Source organism: Magallana gigas, chromosome 9 (assembly GCF_963853765.1).
Source record: "Magallana gigas chromosome 9, xbMagGiga1.1, whole genome shotgun sequence".
NCBI lineage: Eukaryota > Metazoa > Mollusca > Bivalvia > Ostreida > Ostreidae > Magallana > Magallana gigas.
The window spans coordinates 42,035,274-42,057,374 of NC_088861.1; the positions used below are offsets into that span (position 1 = coordinate 42,035,274).

The 22,101-nt window shown below is 33.9% G+C and overlaps 1 protein-coding gene across 2 annotated transcripts; it reads right to left on the bottom strand.

Annotated features, from left to right (window-relative positions):
- Positions 1-255: 255 nt before the first annotated feature.
- Positions 256-5,847, bottom strand: LOC117691583 (uncharacterized). Of its 2 annotated transcripts, none has more exons than XM_034477937.2 (2): positions 5,590-5,847; positions 256-1,525 (listed from the first exon to the last, which is right to left on the bottom strand). In XM_034477937.2, exons 1-2 carry the CDS (start codon positions 5,621-5,623, stop codon positions 669-671), a joined length of 891 nt encoding a protein of 296 aa, XP_034333828.2. In that variant the 5' UTR covers positions 5,624-5,847; the 3' UTR covers positions 256-668. The 2 variants fall into 2 exon arrangements, with proteins under 2 accessions (XP_034333828.2, XP_034333829.2); XM_034477938.2 differs by lacking the exon at positions 5,590-5,847 and adding an exon at positions 3,040-3,199.
- Positions 5,848-22,101: the final 16,254 nt, after the last annotated feature.

Sequence of the window (22,101 nt, forward strand, 5' to 3'; positions counted from 1 at the left end):
TCAATTTTAATTTATTGATGCTCTGATTTTTCCCTCTTCACTACATTCAAGACAAATTATGAACAATTTTCTGAATCAATATTCGAAACTGTTAAAGGAATCGATCTTTGGGTAAATAAATTCAAATGATGTAGATTGTGTAACACATAACTTCAATGATTGAGAAAAAAAACATTCTAACTTTGAAACGTTTGTTATAATATGACATTTAGATAAAAATTCTTTAAAATTGACAACCCATTTTTATAGAGAATATTCAAACAATCAAGCTTTATTTAATGTTTTGTAAACAACATAATCCAATGATTCTGAAATAAAGTTTACCAAAACGGTCGGCTCCCGTGAAGGCGTGTAATAAAATTTAAGACTTCCGCGCACAGATACACAGATAAGCATACTTAAAACTTCTAAATGAACATATGTACTAACATTTAAAAGTTTATGCATTGTGTATACGTTTTCAGGTTTATAAAAAAATTATTTAGAAAAATATGTTTTTAATACTTTTATATCTTGGTTTTTACATGTGTATATTGTATTAAAAAAAATCTCATGTGTGAACGAAAACATGAATGAGAGAAGATGTCCGTGAAGTATACATCACTCATAATCCTTTGAGAAGTTTTTAACAACGATTAAGTAACTTCGTTATGATGGGTAATTGTGTATCATACGGCAAACGATACAGTGACGCGCATGTCATTGTTCTGTGGGAAGGGAGGTAACTGAGTCACCGAGTTTCTCCTGCTACTAGGTGGCGCTATAGGAGCAGTGTCTTTTTCGGCTATTTCCGCCTCCCTTTGAGCTTCCAATTTTTTGGCACTTCTCACTCTGTTCAGAATTTCACTTTCCGGAAAAACGTGTGGCCCGCTTCCATCGGGACCCTTACATATACTGCTCAGATCGTAGACAGTCGTATCACCGCCGCGCGGACTCACGAAATAGTCCCTCTCCCGACTCCGCAGAATCCGCTCCACTCTTTCCGGTGCCACAATAGCTTTAGATTGAATTGAAATGTTCGGAAAATACATCCTCTGATCCTGGGCGCTTTTTACCCTTTTCTTGATGCGAGTGCAGTCTGAGCAAAACTTGGGACCAAAAACATCACACTGGGCCGACTTCATCCTGTTTCTGGCTTCCGCCTGGCGGTGACATGCAGGAGGGACAACTCGAAGGTTGTATCCCTCCATCCGTCTGTCCGCTATATTGAGTACACTCTGAGAGACGGTATTGAAGTAACGAGCATGAAAAGCATTGTTTACATATTTGTACTTTTCAGCGATCGTGACTGAATGCTGTGAAAGGCGACTAGATACGAGTCTCGGCGACAAGTCGTGAAAAGAAACGCCTTGTGTCTTTCTGGCCTGAATAAGATCACTTAACAGCTTGACCTGGTTTCGAAAGAGCGCTTTCTCCATGTGTCGTTCTAACCGACTCTCCCGGGCGACCAAGCCCAGTGGGCGTACTGCCCGTCCGTCTGACCGTCTCTGCATGTCAGGGTCGAACGAAGGTGCCTCGACCGGGTCTACAAAAGAAGTCTAAAATTATTTATGTGTAAATGATTTATAATTAATTTGAATTTAAAAGTAAACATTATAGATGTTCACACTTGGAAAAAAATCGACCTTGGAGAAAATAAAGTAGCTATAAAATTGTTGATTCGTTGTAGTTTGCTTCAAATTAAGCTTGATGGTACCCGAAAAAATATTAGAAAAAATGACAAGCTAGGTTGGCAGTTTTCAAATTTCAAGCATTTGCATGAAAGGAATTAAAGAATAATTATTATACACTGAGAGTTATAACAAAACAAAAAAATCAAAGTACCGAAGAACTGACGGGAGTTGATTTTATCGATGTTTATAACAAAAAAAATCAAAGTACCGAAGAACTGACGGGAGTTGATTTTATCGATGTTTATATATTTTAAAATCAATGATATGTTATTTTGCAAGACAAGTACAGGTAGTTTCTAATCTGTATTTGAATTACGCACATTTTTATAATATGAATTTTTGGGACTTTTTCGACACAAGAATGTTGATAAAACCCCTATGAATCATGTTTCATGTAAGTAATATTTAAACATAGAATAAATTCAATCAAACTATGTATCAGTGATAGAAATATTTCTGCAGAATTTATGGATCCAAGCAATATTGAACTCTCGTCTCGTTCAACCAAACGCTCGGCTGTCGCCGTTAATCTCCGACAAGCAAGAGAGACTCTCTGCTTGTCGGAGATTTACGGAGACAGCCGAGCGTCGAGTTGAACGAGACTATATTGAACTCTAGAGTAAGAATACATACAACCACAAAAAAATTTAAATTGTTCGTACCATTTTAAATCTGACTATTTTCAAGGTATTTATAAATATGTTTCCTTGAAAAACAATGCTTTAACATATATAATTTCTAATTTATTAATTATTCTCAAGAACTGATTCTTGTCAGCGGCGATGATTTGTGCTTTGGTCCAAACACTGTTTCATTTTCAGTTTGTCAGAGTAACTGCATAGGAGAGTTGATTAAAATCAACTCCCAATAATCAATGTCTAAGAATGGAACTATGTAATCAGAGTATAGAGAGTCTTTTAATCTTGTAGCCCCGGAACTTGTAATTTGACAGATTTATATAAATTTATCGAGGAGAAGGTACAGAAAAAATATAAGAGATATGTTTGTGAATCGTACAAATTTAGATCAATATTTCAATTCTTACAAGTCTAAATTGATTTTACTGTATTTTAAAGTATTTTGTTGTTAATTTTACCATACCATTCTTCGAGAAGAATGATAAAAGTTGGCCTTGCACAATCCCAGTGTGGAGGTATATGAAAACATGACCATAACAAATGGGAATTTCTAATAAATTTTCAATCCATTGTTATTTTTTGGATGGCACCTGTCGATTTTCCTTGTTAAAAGAGATCAATTGATTTTGTCTACCTTATGACAAGGGGACCATGTTTCTCAATAAAGAAACTTTTTTCTTTATTAAATGAAGAAATATTTATGTCTGATTATAAAATATTGTACTTACCACAAAAGTCACGTTTGTATCCTTTTTCTACGATAAACGAATTTACTTTTTAAATCAGGCATGTTAATTTATGAATATACTGCTACAGCGTTTACTGGTACATTCAACTGTCGAATATTTATAAACTCTGAAAAATTTTCTGAAAGCAGACCAGAAAGGTTTTTAATTTATAAAGTATCTGTCAAAGATATTTTCTATGGTTTCTATCAGGAAACAGTATCGGATGTCAAACCATATCACCGGCTTGTTTAACATGAACTGTTTGCAGTAGATTAGATATGAATTCAGACTGGTTAATGTAAACGTGGGGCATTGAGGGAGAAAACCACGGCACTGAAACAACAGGAAGTGACGTCATACACAAAGAGGCTGGTTCAGCAGAGCAAGCGCTTGCCAAAAACTGTGTTACAAAGGCGTGATCAACATAACAGTTGCTCACAAGCGCTCGCCCAAATTCCCTATATACGCAACATTTTTTGCGAACGCTCAAGAGCACTTGCTCTGCTGAACACGCCTCCGGTAAATAGATTTCTGGCGAGATATCACGGCACTGTTACAACAGGAAGTGACGTCATTTTTTAGTCATAGTAATCTGGGATTTTTAGGCGTCAATAACACAAATATAGTACACTTGACGGTATTAAGACTTCCATAATATAATACACCTAAAGGTAATGATGCGTCCATAATATAAGTATAATACACTTAATAACGGTATCCAGGCGTCCATAACACAATTATTACACACTTGAAGGAATTACTGCTTTCATAGTTTAAGTATGACAGATTTGAAGGTATTGAGGTGTCAATGCCATTTATCGTGTTCATGGTATCTTACACTGTCGATACAGTAATACGCTGTCACGGGTTCAGTGTATCCCCCTTCCACCCTCTTTTACAATCGCATGGGGTTTTTAAACTATATTTTCATGAATCAATGAAAATTTTAAAGACGATTTTTGCATTTCGTTAGATGTGTTTAAATCGCGAAAGTCAATTTGAAAATTCTACATTGAAATTTAGAATTTAAGATAAAGTTAAATAATTATTTTTAAATATTCGAAAACTTTTTGCAAAACGTTTTATTTATAGATTCTTTCTATGTTAAACCGTTTAATGTAATAAAAATTCAGAATGTAGCTTTTTTTGTAAAATTATGTTGAACGTAAAATGTAAAATGGTATGATGGGTGCATTGTTCGAACGCACTTTGAAACAGTTTGGACTTTGAAAAACATTTCAAAGTGCATTAGTTGGACGAAATACTTGATACTTTTATAAGCAACAAGTGATTGTGTTAACATTGTTGAGCTCAATGAGATATATTTAGAAAAGAACCCAATACATTCTTAGCTAACTTAATAAACAGTTTCTCGATTGTCTTTTTCTTTACTCATTAGCTTACGTAGTTTGACAATTTACTCAAAAAGAACAACTCAGGAGATTTGAATTATCCAAATATGACATAAACTGCATCGCTTAGCAACTGCCTTTTCTTTTGGTGTGTGTGGGTGTGTGTATGCCGCAAATTTTCTTTTTGTCTGGTACATTGGGCTATGCAAGAAACACAACCGATTGATATATATTGATTTCTGATATCAATGCATAACATAATAATCAACTGGCTTTAATAGCATGTGCTTATAAACAAACATTTCTTTGGTGTGCAAAAAAAGATATGTTAGTTTTGTTTATCAAAAATAATATGATCTTATAGAACATCACTGCGAGAAAAAAAACCCAACACACTCCATTTCTTAAATTTATAATTACCTTTACGTTTTTCAGTGTAAAATTTTTAAATATTGTTGTGATTTATTTGATTAGAAATTTGAAAATAGGGTTTATGTTGAAACACTTACAGATTATTTAACATACCATTTGAAAAATTATTGTTTGGCCTGCTCGTTTTATATACTACAATATCACTGTACTTAATCTACAACAAAGCGTATTTCGTTTTCCTTTCTTATATTTTACCCCAAGTTGCTAAATACCATGTTTTGGATGGAAAGATGAGGCGAAGGAGACCTTCTTCCTGTAATCAATTAAGTGGGGCACTGGTAATTGGCATGTATCATTGGTTACCTCCCCCCCCCCCCCCCCCCCGTTCTGAAAGACGGTAAATAAGATTCACTATTGTCAACAAATCACCATACTATCATCAAATTAGAAATTCAAATCAAGAATTTGTGATTTATACATATTTTTGCGAAGTGCGTTAAGTGTCTTGATGTACGTTCTTAACGTAGTTTGATTTTTTTTTTTTTTTTGCATAGTACGCTGATTTGGTCTCAGATTTAACGCATTTTGAAAATATTTCAATGTGCGTAATTTTTTCAAAGTGCGTTGCCACAGCGCATTAAAAGCCATGCAAACTGCATCTATTTAAAACTCCTATATGTTATCTAACTTTCAGTGTTTGCTGTATATATATATACTCGCGGACGATGTTTGAAGTTCATTTACTGGTTCAGTGTTTGGTTTTAACAAATATATAGAAGTCCCCTGAACTCTTGGTCAACACTGTAACACTACTATTGCTACTTACCAGCATTCTGTGCATTGTAACTGTCTGGGTCCATTGTAGTGTTATTTCTCGTTCCTTGGGAGCACACGGGGCACGAGGCTCTTCTTCAACATACTGCACAAAATAAATATTTCTTTTCACTTTACCTTATGTAGTGAAGGGAAAAATTCTTTCTCAATGAAAGAAATGCCATTATGAAATTCAATGCAAGTGTCTGTATATTCACTGGGGTGCATTTGTTATCAAGAAGGGACAATACGGATTTTTAAGTGTCTATTCATTTCGATCGAACTGAATCTTGGCTGGGAGATTACAAAACCAACAAAATCACGCCGAATAAACTCATCAAAAGATAAACCTTCGCGCCTTCTATAGTTTCGTTGAAGGCGAAATCGATTCAGGGGCTTTAAAAAACTAAATTGGGCGATATTGCTTTTAATATTTTGTTCAAACACGTAAATTGAGATAAAATGACTTTTGTTGACACAAAGATTGAATTTAAATATAATCGTCTGCTGTTGGAGAGCCTCTCGATACTCGGGCTTTCTTTTACTACTGTAATTTTGTGTTGATTCATGTCGTGGCAATTCTTGTATCCGAAGTAGTTATAAAGAACTCAGAATACGATGACTTTAGTGTTCATTTGTTTAGAGCAAACTGAGCTGCAATGTCCGTGTCGGTTACATTATGAAATTGTAATTTACCACTAAATTGACAAAAGCATCACAATTAATAAACTTTTTGTTGTCATAACTTCGGAGAAAATTAAGAGCTATTCAATTTGAGGCCCTAATTAAAGTTAAATTTATATTATTGTAGTCCTAAAGATCATTCTTTGGATACAAATCAATTATTGAAATAAACTTTAAAAATTATCAAAATCATTTTATGTGCAGAATAACTATGAGATCAAGTTTTCCCAGCAAACTGAAGTTCTTAAATATGAGCACATATAGCAACAACTGAAATGCTTAAATTTCAAAAATATACATTATATTTTTCTTTTTCGGATCCTTAACACATACTTTGAAATCTACTTTTTGAATTCGTTTTTTTTTTAAACGGTAAACAAAAGGTACAGTCATAAGCTCATGGTTGGATATTTTCCATTATAAAAAGATTGAAAAATATGACATTTTTAAGGTCTTCCGTTTCCAACGGAAGACCATATAGTGATTGTAATGTTTCTTATTAAGGTCTTCCGTTACAACGGAAGACCTTCTAGTGATTGTAATGTTTTTTAAGGTCTTCCGTTTCCAACGGAAGACCTTATAGTGATTGTAATGTTTCTTATTAAGGTCTTCCGTTTCCAACGGAAGACCTTATAGTGATTGTAATGTTTCTTATTAGGGTCTTCCGTCTTCAGCGGAAGACCCTTCTATTATTCTTCGGTTTCTTTTTCACTTTTCTTATTCTTATTAAGGTCTTCCGTTTCCAACGGAAGACCTTATTGTTATTGCTTTGTTTCTTTTTCCCTATTCTTATTATTATTATTTTTTTTCTTCCTATTTTTGTGCACGCGATTTCTCAGAAACGGCTCGGCCGATCTCAATGAAAGTTTCAGATATGATAGATATTGGTCTGAACCTGATTAAATTTTTTTTTGTTGATGACGTCACATCCGTTTTTGAGATATTGAGATTTTTCTAATTTTTATATGGGTATTTTGTCTTCTGTCGTTCTCCTAAAGTATAAGAGATATTAAGCTCAAATTTCTACGGTTGGTAAAGGAAAGATTGAAGTTTTGCATGGTTGTTGTTTTGTAAGTTTAGCACTTCTGGCGCCAAAGCTCGCTAGGGCTCGAAAATTGACATTAAAAAAGCGTCGTAAATTTTTGTGCTTTTCTCTCTTTATCTTTTTTCTGGAAAATATTTTATTAAGACATGTAATGTAAAAAAGGCTTATATTTACAAGACCTTTCGGCTGATATCAGGAAAAAGGGGCTGGCCCCTAAAATTAGGGACCTAGAAGGCTCTAAAGTCTTTTACCCATAGCTCTTCACCGAGGGATATTTTTTAATAGATTATAGAAGCAAATATGTTTATCTCACAGTTATGTATTCAAGCAATATAATGATTTTATCATGTGTTACGTAATTAAGGGTTTTTAGGGGCCGAAAGTCCAAAATTTGATCACCCATATCTCAGAAAGGAAAAATATTTTGTAATGCAGTATGAAAGAAAAGTTGTTCAAAATGATGTTCTCAACAAATTGCAACCGTCAAAATTTCGTTGAACGGCCCCCAAAAGAAGATAAGGGACCGGCCCCTAAAACCTTCTTTCTCATATATCTCCAAAACGGTAACGAATTTCTAAACACTTGTTGAACAAAATTTGTGTAGAATTAAATGACCTTTTATTTGAAATCAAGAAAAAGGGGCTGGCCCCTCAAATTAGGGGACCAAAGGACTCTAAAATCTTTAATCTGTAGCCCTTTACTGAGAGATATTTTGTGAAATATTATAGAAGCAAATGTGTTTATCTTATAATTCTGTATTCAAGCAATGTTATGATTTTATCATGTGTTACATAATTAAGGGTTTTTAGGGGCCAAAAGCCAAAAAATTTGATCACCCTTATCTCAAAAAGAAAAAATATTTTGTAATGCAGTATAAAAGAAAAGATGCTCAAAATAATGTCCCTAATAACATGCAACCTTACAATTTTTTTTCAGCGGCCCCAATAAGGAGATAAGGTCCGGCCCCTAAAATATTCTTTCTGAGATATCCTAAGAACGGTGACGAATTTCTAAACACTTGTTGGACAAAACTCTTACACCTGAAACAAAATAGTATCAGGCACCTAAAATGAAGATCCTCTTTTCCTGTTTTAAATCATGTATAGCTGTTAAATAGCAAAATCAAGATCGATCATAAATCTCAATTTCTAAAATCAGACGGAAGACCTCCTCGTTGCTCGCAACGAGATCGTGTCTAGTTATTAAGGTCTTCCGTTTCCAACGGAAGACCTTATTGTTATTGCTTTGTTTCTTTTTCCCTATTCTTATTATTATTATTTTTTTTCTTCCTATTTTTGTGCACGCGATTTCTCAGAAACGGCTCGGCCGATCTCAATGAAAAATTCAGATATGATAGATATTGGTCTGAACCTGATTAAAAAAATTTTGTGTTGATGACGTCACATCCGTTTTTGAGATATTGAGATTTTTCTAATTTTTATATGGGTATTTTGTCTTCTGTCGTTCTCCTAAAGTATAAGAGATATTAAGCTCAAATTTCTACGGTTGGTAAAGGAAAGATTGAAGTTTTGCATGGTTGTTGTTTTGTAAGTTTCGCACTTCTGGCGCCAAAGCTCGCTAGGGCTCGAAAATTGACATTAAAAAAGCGTCGTAAATTTTTGTGCTTTTCTCTCTGTATCTTTTTTCTGGAAAATATTTTATTATAACATGTAATGTAAAAAAGGCTTATATTTACAAGACCTTTCGGCTGATATCAGGAAAAAGGGTCTGGCCCCTCAAATTAGGGACCTAGAGGGCTCTAAAGTCTTTTACCCATAGCTCTTCACCGAGGGATATTTTGTAATAGATTATAAAAGCAAATATGTTTATCCCACAGTTATGTATTCAAGCAATGTAATGATTTTATCATGTGTTACGTAATTAAGGGTTTTTAGGGGCCAAAAGTCCAAAATTTCGATCACCCATATCTCAGAAAGGAAAAATATTTTGTAATGCAGTACAGAAGAAAAGTTGTTCAAAATGATGTTCCTAACAAAATGCAACCGTCAAAATTTCGTTAAACGGCCCCTAAAAGGAGAAAAGGGACCGGCCCCTAAAACCTTCTTTCTCATATATCTCCAAAACGGTAACGAATTTCTGAACACTTGTTGAACAAAATTTGTGTAGAATTAAATGACCTTTTATTTGATATCAAGAAAAAGGGGCTGGCCCCTCAAATTAGGGGACCAAAGGGTTCAGAAATCTTTAATCTGTAGCCCTTTACTGAGAGATATTTTGTGAAATATTATAGAAGCAAATGTGTTTATCTTATAGTTCTGTATTCAAGCAATGTAATGAGTTTATCATGTGTTACGTAATTAAGGGTTTTTAGGGGCCAAAAATCAAAAAAATTGAAAGGGCTCTAAAGTCTTTAATCTGTAGCTCTTTACTGAGAGATATTTTGTGAAATGTTCTAGAAGCAAATGTGTTTATCTTATAGTTATATATTCAAGCAATGTAATGATTTTATCATGTGTTACGTAATTAAGGGTTTTTAGGGGCCAAAAATTTTCTAAACACTTGCTGACAAAATGTGTTCAGAATTAAATGTCCTTTCATTATTAGGGTCTTCCGTCTCCAGCGGAAGACCCTTCTATTATTCTTCGGTTCCTTTTTTAATTCTATTATTAAGATCTTCCGTTTCCAACGGAAGACCTTATTGTTATTGCTTTGTTTCTTTTTCCCTATTCTTATTATTATTATTTTTTTTCTTCCTAATTTTGTGCACGCGATTTCTCAGAAACGGCTCGGCCGATCTCAATGAAAGTTTCAGATATGATAGATATTGGTCTGAACCTGATTAAAAAATTTTTATGTTGATGACGTCACATCCGTTTTTGAGATATTGAGATTTTTCTAATTTTTATATGGGTATTTTGTCTTCTGTCGTTCTCATAAAGTATAAGAGATATTAAGCTCAAATTTCTACGGTTGGTAAAGGAAAGATTGAAGTTTTGCATGGTTGTTGTTTTGTAAGTTTAGCACTTCTGGCGCCAAAGCTCGCTAGGGCTCGAAAATTGACATTAAAAAAGCGTCGTAAATTTTTGTGCTTTTCTCTCTTTATCTTTTTTCTGGAAAATATTTTAATAAAACATGTAATGTAAAAAAGGCTTATATTTACAATACCTTTCGGCTGATATCAGAAAAAAGGGGCTGGCCCCTAAAATTAGGGACCTAGAAGGCTCTAAAGTCTTTTACCCATAGCTCTTCACCGAGGGATATTTTGTAATAAATTATAGAAGCAAATATGTTTATCTTACAGTTATAAAGCCAAGCAGTATAACGATTTTCTCATATGTTACGTAATTAGGGGTTTTTAGGGGTCAAAAGTCCAAAAATTTGATCACCTATATCTCAAAAAGGAAAAATATTTTGAAATGCAGTATAAAAGAAAAGATGCTCAAAATGATGTACTTAACAACATGCAACCTGAAAAATTTGGTTCAGCGGCCCCAATAAGGAGATAAGGGATCGGCCCCTAAAACATTCTCTCTCAGATATCTCAAGAATGGTAACGAATTTCTGAACACTTGTTGAACAAAATGTCTTTATAATCAAATGACCTTTCATTTGATACCAAGAAAAAGGGGCTGGCCCCTAATATTAGGGACCTAAAGGGCTCTAAAGTCTTTTACCCATAACTCTTTACCGAGGGATATTTTGTAATAGATTATAGAAGCAAATATGTTTATTTCACAGTTATGTATTCAAGCAATGTAATGATTTTATGATGTGTTACGTAATTAAGGGTTTTTAGGGGCCAAAATTTCAATCACCCATATCTCAGAAAGGAAAAATATTTTGAAATGCAGTACAGAAGAAAAGGTGTTCAAAATGGTGTTCTTAACAAAATGCAACCGTCACAATTTCGTTAAACGCCCCCTAAAAGGAGATAAGGGACCGGCCCCTAAAACATTCTTTCTCATATATCTCTAGAACGGTAACAAATTTGTAAACACCTGTTGAACAAAATTTGTGTAGAATTAAATGACCTTTTATTTGATATCAAGAAAAAAGGGCTGGCCCCTGAAATTAGGGGACCAAAGGGCTCTAAAGTCTTTAATCTGTAGCCCTTTACTGAGAGATATTTTGTGAAATGTTATAGAAGCAAATGTGTTTATCTTATAGTTATGTATTCAAGCAATGTAATGATTTTATCATGTTTTACGTAATTAAGGGGTTTTAGGGGCCAAAAGTCCAAAATTTTGATCACCCATATCTCAGAAAGGAAATATATATTGTAATGCAATACAGAAGAAAAGTTGTTCAAAATGATGTTCTCAAAAAAATCCAACCTTCAAAATTTCCTTAAACGGCCCCTATAAGGAGTTATGGGATCAGCCCCTAAAACCTTCTTTCTCATATATCTCCAAAACGGTAACGAATATCTAAACACTTGTTGAACAAAATTTGTTTAGAATTAAATAACCTTTCATTTAATATCAAGAAAAAGGGACTGGCCCCTAAAGTTAGGGGACCGAAGGGCTCTAAAGTATTTTATCTTTAACCCTTTATTGAGGGATATTTTGTGAAATGTTATAGAAGCAAATGTGTTTATCTTATAGTTATGTATCAAAGCAATGTAGTGATTTTATCATGTGTTACGTAATTAAGGGTTTAAGGGGCCAAAAGTCCAAAATTTTGATCACCCATATCTCAGAAAGGAAATATATTTTGTAATGCAGTACGAAGAAAAGTTGTTCAAACTGATGTTCTCAACAAATTGAAACCTTCAAAATTTCGTTAAACGGCCCCTACAAGGAGATAAGGGATCGGCCCCTAAAACCTTCTTTCTCATATATCTCCAAAACGGTAACGAATTTCTAAACACTAAGTCTTGTTGACAAAATGTGTTCAGAATTAAATGTCCTTTCATTTGAATCCAAGAAAAAGGGATTGCCCCTTAAGTTAGGGGATCAAAGGGCTCTTAAATCTTTTATCTATAGCCCTTTAATGAGAGCCATTTTGTGAAAGGTGATTAAAGCTAGATTAGGTAAAATACGTTTATATATCCTAACAATATAATGAATTTCTCTTGCGTTACCCAATTAGGGTTTTTGAGGGACCAGAGGTAAACAAGTTTGATCTTTTCTATCTTATTTGAAAGAAATGCAAGTATTTAAAAAGCAAGAGAACTCATAAAAAGCGATACAATAAAGCATTAGTACCTCACTCCTTTTTCCATAATATGTTTTGTTGTCGACAATCAAAGTCAATGATGTCATATTTCATTCTAAAAATCGAACGGAAGACCTCCTCGTTGCTCGCAACGAGATCGTGTCTAGTTATTATTATTTTTTTTCTTCCTATTTTTGTGCACGCGATTTCTCAAAAACGGCTCGGCCGATCTCAATGAAAGTTTCAGATATGATAGATATTGGTCTGAACCTGATTAAGTTTTTTTTGCATTGATGACGTCACATCCGTTTTTGAGATTTTGAGATTTTTCTAATTTTTATATGGGTATTTTGTCTTCTGTCGTTCTCCTAAACTATAAGAGATATTAAGCTCAAATTTCTACGGTTGGTAAAGGAAAGATTGAAGTTTTGCATGATTGTTGTTTTGTATGTTTAGCACTTCTGGCGCCAAAGCTCGCTATGGCTCGAAAATTGACATTTAAAAAGTGTCGTGAATTTTTGTGCTTTTCTCTCTTTATCTCTTTTCTGGAAAATATTTTGTTTAAACATGTAATGTAAAAAAAGTTTATTTTTACAAGAACTTTCTGCTGATATCAAGAAAAAGGGGCTGGCCCCTCAAATTAGGGACCTAGATGGCTCTAAAGTCTTTTACCCATAACTCTTTACCGAGAGATATTTTGTAATAAATTATAAAAGCAAATATGTTTATCTTATAATTATGAAGCCAAGCAGTATAACGATTTTCTCATATGTTACGTAATTAGGGGTTTTTAGGGGTCAAAAGTCCAAAACTTTGATCACCTATATCTCAAAAAGGAAAAATATTTTGAAATGCAGTATAAAAGAAAAGATGCTCAAAATGATGTACTTAACAACATGCAACCTAAAAAATTTGGTTCAGCGGCCCCCAAAAGGAGATAAGGGACCGGCCCCTAAAACATTCTGTCTCAGATATCTCAAGAATGGTAACGAATTTCTGAACACTTGTTGAACAAAATGTCTTTATAAGCAAATGACCTTTCATTTGATACCAAGAAAAAGGGGCTGGCCCCTAATATAAGGGACCTAAAGGGCTCTAAAGTCTTTTACCCATAACTCTTTACCGAGGGATATTTTGTAATAGATTATAGAAGCAAATATGTTAATCTCACAGTTATGTATTCAAGCAATATAATGAATTTATGATGTGTTACGTAATTAAGGGTTTTTAGGGGCCAAAAGTCCAAAATTTCGATCACCCATATCTCAGAAAGGAAAAATATTTTGTAATGCAGTACAGAAGAAAAGTTGTTCAAAATGATGTTCTTAACAAAATGCAACCGTCAAAATTTCGTTAAACGCCCCCTAAAAGGAGATAAGGGACCGGCCCCTAAAACCTTCTTTCTCATATATCTCTAGAACGGTGACGAATTTCTAAGCACTTGTTGAACAAAATTTGTGTAGAATTAAATGACCTTTTATTTGATATCAGGAAAAAGGGGCTGGCCCCTTAAATTAGGGGACCAAAGGGCTCTAAAGTCTTTAATCTGTAGCTCTTTACTGAGAGATATTTTGTGAAATGTTATAGAAGCAAATGTGTTTATATTATAGTTATGTATTCAAGCAATATAATGATTTTATCATGTGTTACGTAATTAAGGGTTTTTAGGGGCCAAAACCCCAAAATTTTGATCACCCATATCTCAGAAAGGAAATATATTTTGTAATGCAATACAGAAGAAAAGTTGTTCAAAATGATGTTCTCAACAAAATGCAACCTTCAAAATTTCGTTAAACGGCCCCTATAGGGAGATAGGGGATCGGCCCCTAAAACCTAAAAACGAATTTCTAAACACTTGTTGAAAAAAATGTGTTCAGAATTAAATGTCCTTCATTTGAATCCAAGAAAAAGGGACCTGCCCCTTAAATTAGTGGATCAAAGAGTTCTAAAATCTTTTATCTATAGCCCTTTAATGAGAGCCATTTTGTGAAAGGTTATTAAAGTTAGATAATGATTTCCTCTTGCGTTACCCAATCAGGGTTTTTAGGGACCAGAGGTAAACAAGTTTGGTCTTTGCTATCTTAATTGAAAGAAACGCAAGTATTTAAAAAAGCAAGAGAACTTATAAAAAGCAATACAATAAAGCATAAGTTCTCCACTCCTTTTTCCAAAACATGTTTTGTTGTCGAAAATCAAAGTCGATGATGTCATATTTCATTCTAAAAATCGCACGGAAGACCTCCTCGTTGCTCGCAACGAGATCGTGTCTAGTTATTATTATTATTCTTTTTTTTTCTTACCGATTTTGTGCAGACGATTTCTAAGAGATGGCTCAACCGATTTCATTCAAATTTTCAAGATTAACGCGACTTTATCTGAAGTTTATTGTTTTTTATCCATTTTTGAAAATACACTTCCGGTTGGAAGTTATCGTCCGTGTACGATTTTAAAAAGTCAATTTTGTCTGTCGGGTTTCTCAAAAACGAGCAAAGATATTGAGCTGAAATTTTCAGAGATTATAGATCTACCGTTTTTCTAATGTACCTCGGTCAAGAGAAGGTCCGCCGTCACTTCCTGTCGTCGCCGGAAGGAAATTTCAAAAATTTAATTTTTCGACTTTTTTATTTTTTAATATTTTTCTTTGAAATTTTTACACCTTATAGTGACCTTTTTACTGATTAAGAATATGTAATTAGTTTTAAAATCAATCAAGGCATTCTCGAGAAATTAAGCGTCAAAGTTCTGAAGCGGAGTCCGAGTAGCTCAGTCGTTATAGTCGTGGACATGGCCCAGGCGACCCGGGTTCAAGCCTCGAGTGCCGCAAAATTTTTTTCTCTTTTTTTCGCTAAGATCTATGATTTTATCTTTGAATTGATAAGTTTAATCTTATCTATTCAAAAATTGGACGGAAGACCCACTCGTTGCTCGCAACGAGATCGAATCTAGTTATTATTATTCTTTTTTTTTCTTACCGATTTTGTGCAGACGATTTCTCGGAGATGGCTGGGTCGATTTCGCTCAAATTTTCAATATAAACGTGTTTTCATCTAAAGCTGATATATAATTTTTATTTTTTGGAAAAACACTTCCGGTCAGAAGTTATCGTCCGTTTACGATTTTTAAAAGTCAATTTTGTCTGTCGGGTTTCTCAGAAACGAGTAAAGATAAAAGGCTGAAATTTTCAGAGATGATAGATCTAGCGTTTTTCTGGTGAACCTCGGTCAAGAAAATGTCCGCGGTCACTTCCGGTCGTCACCGGAAGGAAATTTGAAAAATTGAATTTTTCGACTTTTTTATTTTTTGATATTTTTCTTTGAGATTTTTACACCTTATAGTGACCCTTTTACTGATTCAGAATATGTAATTTGTTTAAAAATCGATCAACGCGTTCTCGAGATATTAGGCATCAAAGTCCTGAAGCGAGAGTCCGAGTAGCTCAGTCGTTAGAGTCGTGGTCATGTGCCTAGGCGACCCGGGTTCGAGCCCCGAGTTCCGAATTTCTTTCCCCCTCTTTTTGTGCTTAGATCTGATTTTTTTATCTTTAAAATGATGGATTCTGTTCTATTCTGTTTTGATTTAGTAAAAGAAGTTACAATAATATCGCTTTTCCTCGTATTTGAGTATTGAGATCCATAGCTATGTATTCATACTGAAAAAAAGTTAAAATGTTGAAAAACATCAAAAGTTACATCTTTAAAACAACGCTTATAAATTGTTCTAACATATGTATTTTGTTTAAAAATTGTGTAATATGTGATATTTAGAATTTAATATTCTCCGTTTAATATAGAAGTCACTGACCGACCCCCCCCCCCCATTCATAAAATCATTTAGTTTTTCTGACCCGATTTTACTTGATCTTTAATCTTGGACCTTTAATATCAACTTAGTACCATTTTAGATTACTGTACTAATTACTAGACCAATTCGTTTCATTATTAACAGAGTTATGAACTTTTTGGCATTTGGGTTTCAATCGTCGTGTTTGACACGTACTGTACAAAAAAATTCTAACTCCCGAGCCCTTCACTCAATCCTAATGAAATTTTGTGTAAATGTAACTCGGACCCCATTCTTATTGTCTGCCAAATATGCAGCGGATTGAACAATTCAGAAGAAATTCCTGAGATCAAGCGGCGTTTATAGTCTGTACGGGGACTTCAAATTTACACAGTACAAGGGATGTAAGCAGCCGCGTAATATTTCTGTTGCATGTATATTTCTTGTTTTCCGTTTAGTCTGTATCTACGATAGCGTGTGAACTACTTATGAATGTTAAAACTATGGAAATTACTGTCATCAAATTTTTACCGAATAAATTTACGTGTTACTGATTTCGTTATTTCTACATTTATAATGATTTTATCAATCCTGTTGAAATAAAACAGTCAAACACAATAGTAAACGACACGAAAAAAAATCTCAACACTGAAATACATGTGTAAAATGCATCAGTCATTGCTTTAGGACTTTACTTCCCCTAATTATCGTTAACCGAATCCGAGATCCACACCTCAAAATTCTACTTTCGATTTATTTACGACGAAAATCAAGCTCGGGTCTTTTCACCCCCCTCCAGACAAAAACACGCATCAATATTTCAAATGACTTTGCACTGTTACCAAACCTGTGTAGTCAGACATCTCACACATCGTTCCTCATCTCATACAAAAATTCAGCTCCTGTCCCGGGCGGAAACGCCCCAAATTCAAAGAGAAATTCGGGAATTATTTCGCGTCAGCCATGTTTTGACGTGAACCTTTGCTGAAATACTGTTATGACACCTGCAAAGGCCTCGCCGGAGCTAAAATTTCTTCTTTCTCTCTATTTCTTTCTCTCCATTTTTTTTTTTTTTTTTTTTTGATTTTCTAACTAAAATATTCAACATAAAGGGGCTGTTGGACTGTAGTACAAGTTGAAAAACACTCTTCCTTTAAGATTTAGACAAAACAGCCTTTTATTATTAGGGTCTTCCGTCTTCAGCGGAAGACCCTTCTATTATTCTATTGTTTCTTTTTCACTTTTCTTATTCTTATTATTATTATTAGGGTCTTCCGTCTTCAGCGGAAGACCCTTCTATTATTCTATTGTTTCTTTTTCACTTTTCTTATTGTTATTATTATTAAGGTCTTCCGTTTCCAACGGAAGACCTTCTTGTTATTGCTTTGTTTATTAAGGTCTTCCGTTTCCAACGGAAGACCTTATTGTTTTCGTACTGTTTCTTATTATTATTATTATTATTTTTTTTTCCAAATTTTGTGCACGCGATTTCTCGAAAACTATTCGGCCGATTTTCAACATTTTTTCACAGATGATGAGTCATGATCTGAATTTTATATGTTTTTGAAAATGTTGTTGTCGTCACTTCCGGTACCGATTTATCGGCCATTTTGGTGTTTTTTACGACCTATTTTGTGCAGAGCTGATCTTAGAAACTATCAGAGATATGACTATGAAATTTTTAGGATAGGTAGTCTATAGTCTGACGTTGTGCACTATTATTTTGTTTTACGCCAGTGGCGCCATTTCTTGGAGCTCGCCTGGGCTCGAAAATTGGGTTCGAATTTTCATTCAAAATTTTCATACGTTTTGATCTCTATCTTTTTATGAGTTGATATTTTATTAAAACATGTATAATAAAAGTAGTAGATAATCTAAAGTTCTTTCGAACAAAATCAAAAAATAGGGGCTGGCCCCTTTAATAAGGGGCCAAGACACTCTTAAACTCTATTACAAATAACTTAAAAACGATAAAGATTTTGTAATGCATTATAGAAGCAAAGTTGTTGATCGTAACAATATCTATTAGGTAAAATCATTGCCACGCCCATTTATTACGTAATTAGGGATTTTTAGGGGCCAAAGTACTTAAACTTTGACGCATTATATCTAGAGAAGTAGACATATTTTGTTAAGCATTGTAGAAGTGAAAATGTTTGGATTGATGATTCTAATCGATTCCATTAATCAAAGCACCAATGTCTGTCCCCATTAAGGATCTAGAGGGCTGGCCCCTAAAATATTCAATCATTTGTATCTCAAAAATGATCAACAATTTTAGATGGGTGAAAGAACAAAAAATGTTCGTATTCATAAGACCTTTTCAAAGAAATCAAGAAAAAGGGGCTGGCCCCATAAATTAGGGGCCAAGATACTCGTAAACTCTATTACAAATAACTTAAAAACGATCAAGATTTTGTAATGCATTATAGAAGCAAAGTTGTTGATCGTTACAATATCTATCAGGTACGATCATTGCTTTGCCCATTTATGACGTAATAAGGGATTTTTAGGGGCCAAAGTACTGAAAATTCGACACAATATATCTAAAGAAGGATACATATTTTGTTAAGCATTATAGAAGAGAAAATGTTTGCATTGATGATTCTAATCGATTCCATTAATCAAAGCACCAATGTCTGTCCCCATTAAGGATCTAGAGGGCTTGCCCCTAAAATATCCAATCATTTGTATCTTAAAAGGGAATAGCAATTCTAGATAGGTGTAAGAACAAAAAATGTTAGTATTCGTGAGACCTTTCGAATAAACTCAAGAAAAAGGGGCTGGCCCCTTAAATGAGGGGCCAAGACTCTTGTAAACTTTATTACACATACCTTAAAAACGATCAAAACATTGAAATGCATTATATTAACGAAGTTGTCGATCGTAACAATATCAGTTTGTAAAACTAATTTCCAAACCCATTGATGAGGTAATTAGGGATTTTAGGGGACTAAAATCTTAAATCTTTAATGTGCTGTATGTGAAAAAGCAAAACTCTTTGTTAAGCATTTTAAAGGATATTGACGATCGTTTACAATATCTGAAATGGAGTGGTTATTTGAAATTTCATTGATATTTTAATCGTATCGTTTAAAAATTGAACGGAAGACCTACTCGTTACTCGTAACGAGATCGTATCTAGTTATTATTATTTTTCTGCCTTTTTTTGTGCACGCGATTTCTCAGAAACGGCTCGGCCGATTTCAATCAAATTTTAGGATGTGATAGATAGTGGTCTGAACTTGATAGGAAATTTTCTATATTGATGACGTCACATCCGTTTTTGATATATTGAGATTTTTCTAATTTTTATATGGGTATTTTGTCTTCTGTTGTTCTCCTAAACTATAAGAGATATTGAGCTCAAATTTTTACGGTAAGTAAAGGAAAGATTGAAGTTTTGCATGATTGTTGTTTTGTATGTTTAGCACTACTGGCGCCAAAGCTCGCCATGGTTCGAAAATTTACATTAAAAAAGCGTCGTGAATTTTTGTGCTTTTCTTTCTTTATCTTTTTTCTGGAAAATATTTTGTTAAAACATGTAATGTAAAAAAAGTTTATATTTACAAGACCTTTCTGCTGATATCAAGAAAAAGGGGCTGGCCCCTCAAATTAGGGACCTAGAAGGCTCTAAAGTCTTTTACCCATAACTCTTTACCGAGGGATTTTTTGTAATAAATTATAATAGCAAATATATTTATCTTACAGTTATTAAGCCAAGCAGTATAACGATTTTCTCATATGTTACGTAATTAGGGGTTTTTAGGGGTCAAAAGTCCAAAATTTTGATCACCTATATCTCAAAAAGGAAAAATATTTTGAAATGCCGTATAAAAGAAAAGATGCTTAAAATGATGTACTTAACAACATGCAATCTAAAAAATTTGGTTCAGCGGCCCCAAAAAGGAGATAAGGGACCGGCCCCTAAAACATTCTGTCCCAGATATCTCAAGAATGGTAACGAATTTTTAAACACTTCCTGAACAAAATGTCTTTATAATCAAATGACCTTTCATTTGATACCAAGAAAAAGGGGCTGGCCCCTAATATTAGGGACCTAAAGGGCTCTAAAGTCTTTTACCAGTAACTCTTTACCGAGGGATATTTTGTAATAGAATATAGAAGCATATATGTTTATCTTACAGTTATGTAATCAAGCAATGTAATGATTTTATGATGTGTTACGTAATTAAGGGTTTTTAGGGGCCAAAAGTCCAAAATTTCGATCTCCCATATCTCAGAAAGGAAAAATATTTTGTAATGCAGTACAGAAGAAAAGTTGTTCAAAATGATGTTCTTAACAAAATGCAACCGTCAAAATTTCGTTAAAAGCCCCCTAAAAGGAGATAAGGGACCAGCCCCTAAAACCTTCTTTCTCATATATCTCTAGAACGGTAACAAATTTCTACACACTTGTTGAACAAAATTTGTGTAGAATTAAATGACCTTTTATTTGATATCAAGAAAAAGGGGCTGGCCCCTCAAATTAGGGGACCAAAGGACTCTAAAATCTTTAATCTGTAGCCCTTTACTGAGAGATATTTTGTGAAATATTATAGAAGCAAATGTGTTTATCTTATAATTCTGTATTCAAGCAATGTTATGATTTTATCATGTGTTACATAATTAAGGGTTTTTAGGGGCCAAAAGCCAAAAAATTTGATCACCCTTATCTCAAAAAGAAAAAATATTTTGTAATGCAGTATAAAAGAAAAGATGCTCAAAATAATGTCCCTAATAACATGCAACCTTACAATTTTTTTTCAGCGGCCCCAATAAGGAGATAAGGTCCGGCCCCTAAAATATTCTTTCTGAGATATCCTAAGAACGGTGACGAATTTCTAAACACTTGTTGGACAAAACTCTTACACCTGAAACAAAATAGTATCAGGCACCTAAAATGAAGATCCTCTTTTCCTGTTTTAAATCATGTATAGCTGTTAAATAGCAAAATCAAGATCGATCATAAATCTCAATTTCTAAAATCAGACGGAAGACCTCCTCGTTGCTCGCAACGAGATCGTGTCTAGTTATTAAGGTCTTCCGTTTCCAACGGAAGACCTTATTGTTATTGCTTTGTTTCTTTTTCCCTATTCTTATTATTATTATTTTTTTTCTTCCTATTTTTGTGCACGCGATTTCTCAGAAACGGCTCGGCCGATCTCAATGAAAAATTCAGATATGATAGATATTGGTCTGAACCTGATTAAAAAAATTTTGTGTTGATGACGTCACATCCGTTTTTGAGATATTGAGATTTTTCTAATTTTTATATGGGTATTTTGTCTTCTGTCGTTCTCCTAAAGTATAAGAGATATTAAGCTCAAATTTCTACGGTTGGTAAAGGAAAGATTGAAGTTTTGCATGGTTGTTGTTTTGTAAGTTTCGCACTTCTGGCGCCAAAGCTCGCTAGGGCTCGAAAATTGACATTAAAAAAGCGTCGTAAATTTTTGTGCTTTTCTCTCTGTATCTTTTTTCTGGAAAATATTTTATTATAACATGTAATGTAAAAAAGGCTTATATTTACAAGACCTTTCGGCTGATATCAGGAAAAAGGGTCTGGCCCCTCAAATTAGGGACCTAGAGGGCTCTAAAGTCTTTTACCCATAGCTCTTCACCGAGGGATATTTTGTAATAGATTATAAAAGCAAATATGTTTATCCCACAGTTATGTATTCAAGCAATGTAATGATTTTATCATGTGTTACGTAATTAAGGGTTTTTAGGGGCCAAAAGTCCAAAATTTCGATCACCCATATCTCAGAAAGGAAAAATATTTTGTAATGCAGTACAGAAGAAAAGTTGTTCAAAATGATGTTCCTAACAAAATGCAACCGTCAAAATTTCGTTAAACGGCCCCTAAAAGGAGAAAAGGGACCGGCCCCTAAAACCTTC

Bases quoted from the DNA above. Each gene is read 5' to 3' on its own strand.
- LOC117691583 (XM_034477937.2), bottom strand. From the start codon at position 5,623: ATGGACCCAGACAGTTACAATGCACAGAATGCTG. The intron at 1,526-5,589 runs GTAAGTAGCAAT...CTTCTTTTGTAG, and splicing joins TTACAATGCACAGAATGCTG to ACCCGGTCGAGGCACCTTCG.